Below are 9,783 nucleotides of genomic sequence, written 5' to 3' on the forward strand. Positions count from 1 at the left end.
CAACAAAATTAGTAGCAGTAAAGAGGCATAGGGGAGAGTTGTAATGGCTTGCATTCAATATATATATATCTATATCTATCTATCCATATATATATATAAATATATATTTGCTCACAATTAGACACCTCATGTGTTATCACGCAAAGTGACTGTAACTGCTATGTATATATATGTGTGTGTGTGTTGGTGTGTGTTTGTGTGTGTAGTTGTACACTTACATAACTTATTTTTATGATATAAAATACTTCCAACAACAACTCTAAATACTACAGCAAGTTTAAAACATAAAGCAGAGGAACTACTTTGCATAAAATATAGATAGATCGATAGATAGATATATAGATAGATAGATAAAACAAATCCAAAACAAATTAACATGTGGCCCATTCTCTCAGTGCAATAATGCCTTCCAGGGTGTGCAATATTGCGGAAATAATGCCCTTCCAGAGGTGTAGAGGCCTTCCACCTTCGACAATGGGCCTCACATCACCAGTAGGCATGTATTATTTCCACAATAACACATGCCCTGTTGGGCAAATCCATTCATAACAAGAACTGTTTGCATTCCACTCCCCATAATTATATTTAGAATTTAGATAATATTAATAAATCACAATAGCATTCAAGCAAAACGTATGAAGAACCTTCCCTGTATCTCATTTTTAGATCTAGACATTAACATCATAAACAAGCTTAGTACATTCCTGCAAATATGGAAGTACATTTGAATTCAAATAACTTCAGCATCCCTTTCTTGGATTACATCTGAAGTTTTTTTTTTCTACCCACAGCCCTATTTCATTGATTTATAGACAAACTAGCAGGAGTTTCACTGTGCATAGCACCTAGAGTTAAGAACAAAGGATATGTTGCTAAAACACATTATATTGATTGGAATGGTGCCTGACATTCATGTTAACAAACAGCAAATTGTGAGGACTACATCCTCTTGCAGGAGTATACACATACCAGTCTTTTGAAGTTAATTTAATTTCAGGCATAGAATTTGTCTACCTTCAGATATGTGTATACAATATTCTCACTTCTTGTCTGTTTTAAAACTAATAATTATAAAAATAATAACAGTACAAAAGTTAAGGAAAGTTTACATGACATAAGAACATCAAAGTGGGCAGATGGCTCAGTGCTACTCTTTCAAATATTATAGAGAGGCATTTATTGCAGAGCAGACAAGATCTTGCTTAGAAGGTGGGCCCTGAACATAAGGGAAAGGAGAAAACAGCAGGCAGCTGGACAACCTTTTCAGCATCAGACATGAACGTTTTAACCTTACACAGTTTTATGCCTGCTTTACTAATGATATTTCTTGTAAGTACTTTAAACTTTAGCTAATTTTATAATATGAATCATAGACGCGTTGAACAAACAACCTCTTCTGTAACAGTTGAATCAGAAATAGCAATGATAAACTGAGAGCTATCATGAACAGAGGTGAATACAGTTGAAAAAGGGTGATTGTTGGGAGGATTGTTATTAGTTGTTTTTGGTTAAACACCAATTTGTTTTTTTTTTTTTTGTGGCATTAATTTATAGTCCAGTATTACTAAACTTGCTATGTAGGGATGAGAAGAAGCAATTTTAGAATTTAGATAAAGCAAGCTCTGAGGAAGTGCCCATCTCTGTAGCTGTGGAGTGGGATAAAAAGCTCAGGGCAGGTTATGTTAGCCTGAGACACAACTATTGCCCCTCCTCTGCTACTCACTCGATGGTTGGCTGGATTTCACCTGTTTTTTTTTTTCTTTTTTCTTTAGCAGACACACAAACTTCAGTTTCTCTCTGTCTGTTATGCTGGTCAGCTCCATCCATGGAAGACTAGGGTTACCACCTGTCCCACTTTGCGAGGGACAGTCCCTCTTTGGGCAGTTGTGTCCTGCAAAATATTGTGAGAAAATGGCAAATGTCCTGAGATTTTAGGACAAAAGTATTTTCTATATTGTATGTAATAGTTGCATAAAACAGTTATTCTGTATCTGAAACACCTAAATGTTATACGAAACAGAATAAGGAACAAAAATGCTACAAGAATAAACTTTTATTCAGGCAAACAACTGAAGTTCTGTCCTTTGTACTGGCCGTGGGTATGTTTTGCCCTGCAAAATTTGATGTTTGTAGCACAAATGTCCCACTTTGGCCATTTGGAAAGGTGGCAACCCTATGGAAGACTGACTTTCCATCTCCAGCAGACTAACAGGTAGACATTAACTGTGAGCTTAATGCAGGGCACTAAATTATAGTAATCTGCTGTGTGTGTGTGCGCGTGTGCACGTGTGTGTGTGTGTGTGTGTGTGTGTGTGTGTGTGTGTGTGTGTGTGTGTGTGTGCGTGCGTGCGTGTGTGTGTGTGTGTGTGAGTGTGTGTGTGTGTGTGTGTCTGTCTGTCTGACTAGCGTTTGGAGAAGTCAAGTTATTCGCTGCAGGCTTAAAGTTACAGTTAAACTTACGAGACACTTCATCTTAAGAGCCCTTTTATCATTTCATAATACATTCTTGTTTTCATTCATTGCAGATCACATGATTAGATGTAATTTTACAAACTATTTGCATTACAAATTGCACCAAAAGTGAGGAATAATTTTACTCGTCAGCTGCATTTAAATGGTCACAGTTGTCAGGTGCACTAATGTTATTTACATGCTTTTCAGTAATGCAACTAAAATGGGCTGATATGCATTTTCAGTACTGTACACCTGTCACAGTAGTGCAACTTAATTATTTCATAGCCAACAATAATGATTTTTTTCTAAAAAAGATACCATACAATTCCAGATTGTTGACTGTGTACTGGGAAAACACATTATTTAATGGAAGTTAGTATTTTAGAACAGAACATTCTTTCATTGCAATTTCATTTTCTTTCTTACATCTATTAGTGCAAATGTCACTTTGCCTTATTCAGTGATCTGTACTTAGGATCTGTGTTAATGTTGCATCTGTACGGATGAACTATGAATTTATAATGGAACCACATTAATGACTGGAAATTACATTTAACAGTCACTGTTCTAATTCTCAGAATTTCAGATCATGAAAGTTGAATTTCATTTTTAGTAACCATAAATCTCAACTGAAACATTGTTTTCTACTGCACTGCACAACCGTACCTTGGTTACAGATCAAAAGGGTCCTCATACCAATTCACCTAACTAATTACAAATGTGTATGTTAAAAAAAGTAATAATGATAAAATCAGTGTTCTTGTTCATTCCTTAAACATACCTAGTAATGTGTGTACATGACTAAAACGAAACTGGAGATGCAAGAATATATTTTTAGCATCTAATAGTTAAGGTTGACAGAACAAAAAAAAAAATCACAAAATGGACTGTAAATTTAAATACACCTACACGTCTTTGAAAAAAAATATGTATCTATTTTCTGGAAATTTGGGAAAATGTTGAAGATGAGAAGAGAGGCTTAAGGGTCATTTGATCTCTTGGTTTATTTATCTAAGCAATAGATGAAAAGTATGTAACCGGCAGATTGCCAGTACTGTGGATTCTACACCACTTTAATAAATATTTTACAATTACTACACATGCACAAAGTTCAGAATTTAGACTTTTTATGCTTTTTTCTCTTCTGCAGGACATTAACAGTGCAGACATAGCATTAAGGAAAAACAAGACTATGAGATTTGTAGACAAATCATAGAAACCACCAACAGTTTACTGCAGCTCAGCTATTAGACAACCATGTACAGCAGGATTGAATATAAAGTGATGCATCTTAAAATGTTTCCTTCCTGAATCTCAACAAGAAAGATCACACCTTGTGAGCAAGAGAGTTGCATTTTCTCACTGCTGATGTTGTAAAACATCATGATAAATCACTATGCATCGGAAAGGATATTAATATGCATTATTATGCAAATGCACCCACAAATAACCATTATCTCCATAATAAATTACTTCGGTGGCAATAACAACTCAAACCATACCTAGGGAGAATTAAAAGTAGCTGAGAACGGCAGTGAAGGAAAAGACCACCCCATGCTGTTCGGTTGTTTGGTAACTATCATTCTTTCAGACTTTTCACTTACCTCATGGGTCATGTACACAGAGCTAATTGCTACTTTAATTTCTCCATCTGACAGCTCTTTTACATCTTTCAGCAGTATCTGCTCCATACTTAAATCTACAGAAGAAAGAGAAAGTAAACAGGGCTAATAAAAAGTGTATATCAGTTAGTTATTTTACTCACAATTAATACACATTTTGATATGGTTGAAATCTAGGATAAGAAACTGGAAATGTAATCTGGAAAGCACTGTTTGATTGCAGTGAAAATATGTAAGGTAAAACCAACACTGAAAAATCCTCATTAAAAAAAGTTTAACAGAAGAAGGTAATCATGAATGCCGAAGATCGCAAAAGCTGCAGAGATTTCATTTTTAAGTAGTGTGTTGTGGGTGACAGCACACTGGAAACATACATGTAATGACCACATCCAATGCTACCATGGCTATAGACATACTGGAGTAGAACAACATGCAGTACATTCAAGATGACCACTGAGAATTCTCTACACATAAGTAATGACACATATGCATATACCAATAATAATGTCTAAAGTACCCTGCACAGGCATGGGCAGCTCTTTAATCAGAGTTTAATGCATAAATTCACCACTCACCATGCATGTAAAAAGGCCTATTGTAACTTTCATTGATGTGGAAAGAAGCACTGTGTTTCCTGGTACTGAGACCTAGACTGATTGATTTAAAAATGTCATTGAATGCTACTGCTAACAAGCCTGCTATATATCTGTAGGAGATTCCCTTCCCTGCTGTGTACCACAATATGTACGCATTGATCTGTTCACTGCAATCATAAAAATTAAAGAACATTCACATACACAACAGCTACAGATGGAGTGCAAGACAATGGAACAACAAGCTGCACAATTAAAGTGACCGAATCAGTATCAGGTCATCTCTTTTAGTCTGTGTATGGCAACTCTTCCAACACAAAAATAACTCCAAATGTACTAACATTTTATTGCATCATAGTGTGTATTAATCTAATGATGCAATAACTTTGCTTGTGCACTGCTATATATAATTAATATGAGTAAGTTGTTATCAAGTGTGTTTATCAGTAGCAAACATTTTTATATGATTATATACCTGTCATGTTATTATTCTATTAGCTGTTTTTCATTTATTGGTGTAATGCTTTATTGTTGTTATTTTTTCACTGTGTTCCTTATCAGTTAAATAAAGATTTTGCAAAAGCAATATACATATATACATATGGATGTATGTCAATCTGTGGAAAACAACCACTTGAAAGGCAACTGATCGAACACAACTTGTCAATCAGCAGCCTATAGAAACTGGAAGAAAAAAGAAAAATGTTTTATGTAGTGGGCATGCTCAGCTGCACCTCCCCATACCCCTTCCTAATTATATACTGTATACCAACACTGACATCACACTGCAGTAGAGAAAGAGCAAATTCCACGATACCCACTGCACAGAACAACTGCTGGCATGTTCAGTCACCTAATTTTTGATCAGTTGTGTTGCCATTTTTCTGGTTTGGACAAGCTGCCTTTCAACAACTTGTAGGTATCCCGAATATGTGTGTGTGTGTGTGTGTGTGTGTGTGTGTGTGTGTGTGTGTGTGTGTGTGTGTGTGTGTGTGTGTGTGTGTATGTGTGTGTGTGTGTGTGTGTGTGTGTGTGTGTGTGTGTGTGTGGTGTGTGTATGTCTGGGTCTACTTCATTTCACTGAAAGCTCATTTCACTGAAACTCAGTTTCCTGCGCACAATTCACTGAAAGTTCACTTCACTGAAAACTCATTTCACTGAAACTCATTTTGTTGAAAGTTATATATGGCCTTTTCCCCACTGTAGTGTGATCCTGGAGTTTAGTATATAAAGTAAAGGGGGGTGTGGGGGGCACAGCCTCCCACCTATTTTAAATGTTTTTAATCATAGACATGGATACTTACAAGTCCAATGAATAACTCTTTCCAGAAGACAATATATAACCAAACTATGTGGGGGGCTATGTCCCCCACATCCCCCAATGTGGGGGGGGGGGCTGTGCCCCCACCCCCCCTTACTTTATATATTAACTCCAGGATTGCACTACAGTGGGGAAAAGACCGTATATAACTTTCACCGAAATGAGTTTCAGTCAAATGAGTTTTCAGTGAAGTGAGGTTTCAGTGAATTGTGTGCAGGCAACTGAGTTTCAGTGAAATGAAGTAGACCCATGTGTATGTATGTATGATTGGCCATCATGTTACTTAGTCAACAAATAAAGCAGCAACCAAAACACATTGACTAATTATTACATCACTAATATAACACATCAACACATTGTACATCGAAAAAAATGTCTTTTCTGATGCATTATCCAAAACCAGACCATATTCAACTCAAATTTGTCTGAACAGTACTAGTGTTATGGGAAAGATTTCCCATGCTCCCTTAGTAATTCATGCTAACCCTAACCCTGCTCCTAACCTGCATCTTAAATTAACAAAACCCTTTCCATAACACTACAACATAAGACAGATCATTCACGGACCACGCACACACGCACATACTCTAAATCTGTTCCCTAACCTAACCATAAACACCTAAACCTTACTCTAACCCTAACCAACACACACACACACACACACACACACACACACACACACACACACACACACACACACACACACACACACACACACACCCCTACTATATATCCCACTTACCTGTTTCGAAAAAACACAACTGATAAAACATCCGGATGCTAACCCAAAAAACACTGTACATCTGTATGCTGGCCAAACAATCAGAACCCAAAGATACATACATATATATATATATATATATATATATATATATATATATATATATATATGCGTGCATGTGTGTGTGTACTTACATTTGATAAGAATATGTTTACAGACATTTGATAAGAAATTTATGGTTGGTAGTCACACAGAATGTACAGCATTGCTCAAAACAGTGTGAACAGAAGTGATGCACAGAAAGGAAGTAATTTAGAGACACAAACAACTCAGCTGTGTTAGACAAAAAAACATAGCATTCCTAGCATGCAAATAATTGCATCCTGATATGGAAATGACGCTGCAGGTACAAGTGTGGGAAGAAAATATGCAAATAAAAGCTCAAAGACAGAGGAGTGATTCAGAGATGTATAAACTAGCCATACAGCACTTTACTGATGATGTACACTGAATGCCAGGAACTGATTGTGCAGAGGGTAATCGAGCTTATGTGATTCCTGCAGCTACAGCACAGCAGCACATGTCCAAGATCTCACTGTGACCTGCCATGCCAAAGCAGACATATGAGGCACTGCCTACAACATGGCACACTATGACCTGCCATGCCAAAGCAGACATATGAGGCACTGCATACAACATGACACACTGTAACCTGCCATGCCAAAGGAGACATGTGAGGCACTACCTACAACATGGCACACTGTGACCTGCCATGCCAAAGCAGATATATGAGGCACTGCCTACAACATTGCACACTGTGACCAGCCATGCCAAAGCAGACATATGAGGCACTCCCTACCACATGGCACACTGTGACCTGCCACGCCAAACAGACAGTGCCATCAGTACCTAAAATATTACCATTTGACTGCCTAGAAGATTGTGGATCTCATTTGTATGGCTGGGGGTAATGAATGACAGCTTGCTGAGCTGTATATATTTATTTATTTATTTAATTCATTTTGCTAACTAGTTAAGTAGACTGACCCTTTTCAGTTATGACTCATGACAACATGGCAAGAAGTAGAAGGAAACGTTTAGTTCAACAAGAAATAGTTGTGATAAGCAAATAGCATGTCAATGAAGAAGTAGTGATCATGCAATGCAGCAAATAGCTATATTTCTTATTAAGTATTCAGTATTTACATTAGTTACTTTTCCGTGTATAAACTATTTACAGTATTTACATATATTATTCACATTCTCCATAGCAGAAATTGCTAGGTTTGTCATGTGGAACTAGACTTGAGCACAGATAGTCATGTTTACGTTATGGTTTGTGTTTTATTAAGATGACCCATTTCCAATTTTAAACCATTATCTTTGAAACAGCTGCAGGCTGCTTCCTTTTTAAGATGTTCTTGTACTGTTTTCTTAAACAGATCCAAGTTATTTTGATTTATTATATCACTGGGAAGATTGTTCCAGATAACAGGAGACATTTTGTAAAATGCTCTTTTATATAAAGAAGTTTTAAAACGTGGTCTGATTGGTGCTATGGAATCTTCCAAACAGCCCTGCAATGATACATTTGCTGCCTGATTATTAATTTTGTTTTTAATGCAGGGCACTGACTACATTTGACTGTCCTGAACACTTGCATCCTAAGTAGTAGACCTACTGTTTGTTGGCAACCACTTAAATTTTTGCAGCAATTCACAGTGATGAGTGCAATTATCATCCAGCAAAACAAATATGCAGATGTTATTTATTGTTGTCTGGCTGGGGTACTTTCTGTGCAGAGTCTGCATGTCCTCCCTGTGTTCGCATAGATTTCCTCTGGCTGTTCTGGTTTCCTCCCACATTTCAAAAACATGCAGTAGGTGGATTGGACCCTGCAAATTGGTCATAGGTGTGAGTGTGCATGATTGCAAGTGTGGTGTGGAAGAACTACTGTGGCAGGGCTAGCCACCTGGCAGTGTAAACTTTGGCTCTAGATGACTGTCACTATTAAAGTGAAACCCCAATCCTGTGTGCAAAAATGGGAAAAGGGGTTGTGGCTAAATGGATGGATGGAGAAAGTTGTTGTTTATCTTTTTGGCTTTTCCTGGTTAGGGGTTGCCACAGCGGAACTCCGGTCTGCTAATGAGTGGCAGTACATTTTTTTTTATAGTGCCGAGTTGCCAGCTCGACGCCCAACCTTCAATGAAGGCATGCCCATTCACGCATGTCTTTCGAACGCCACTCGACCACGGGGAGGACACGCAGACTCCACACAGAAGGCACTCCAGCCGAGATTCGAACAGGAGAACCTCTTGCTGTGAGGCAACAACACAACGGCTGCACCACCCCAGTTTCTGGGATGGATGGAGAAAGTGAGCAAAGGTAACTCATATTCCATTTTTGGTATGAGGATCATTTCTTGCTAAGGAGTGTCCAACTGAGGATTAGAGAAGTTTAGTTATTTTGTAACACATTTTTAGTTCAGCAAGTGTTTTGTTTACTACCTTGTCTGTGTGTTGGAAAAATATTAGTGAGGGGGTCAACAGTTAAACCTATGTATCTTTGTTCTGTTACATGTGACAAGGTATTAAAAGTGTTACTCAGATGTGGAGTCAAGGGGAATGCATGGACTGCCCAAACCAGCAGACAGTAAAGTATGTGTAGCTTTAACCATGCATGTCCCTTCAGTGGCCAAAAGGGAACACTTTAGAAAGTTTGCTGGTGCTATTTTTGCAGATTCTGCACCACTTCTCCAACTTCATGCTGCAACATGTGGAAGACATATATGGTTCCTAAGGACTGAAAAGGAGAGAACCTCCAATATACTGACATTCTAAAATATTGTCTATTTCCCGGAGGTCCTGTGACCCATTGATTTTACAGACATTGATATCAATATCCCACCTAGTCCATGGAAAATGAGATATACCAACTGTAAGGGCTTCCATACTCTCAGCTTCCAGGTGGTTTGCAATGCACAGCATAGCATCTATAATGTGTGTATGTGCTACCCAGGCAGTTGCCATGATTCTCATGTTTCGCACGTCTGACCTTTACCAACTTTTGGTG

The 9,783-nt window shown here is 37.7% G+C and overlaps 1 protein-coding gene across 1 annotated transcript in view; it reads right to left on the reverse strand.

The window, feature by feature from the left end:
* LOC122792743 (protein prune homolog 2-like) overlaps positions 1-9,783 on the reverse strand; it is a 1,725,151-nt gene that overhangs the window by 699,286 nt on the left and 1,016,082 nt on the right. Inside the window, exon 6 of the mRNA XM_044060323.1 lies at positions 4,059-4,153. Within this exon, the coding sequence (XP_043916258.1) occupies positions 4,059-4,153 (95 nt within the window). The remainder of the gene's footprint in view (positions 1-4,058; positions 4,154-9,783) is intronic.

Source organism: Protopterus annectens, chromosome 2.part0 (assembly GCF_019279795.1).
Source record: "Protopterus annectens isolate FY-2018-M chromosome 2.part0, PAN1.0, whole genome shotgun sequence".
Taxonomy (NCBI): Eukaryota; Metazoa; Chordata; order Ceratodontiformes; family Protopteridae; genus Protopterus; species Protopterus annectens.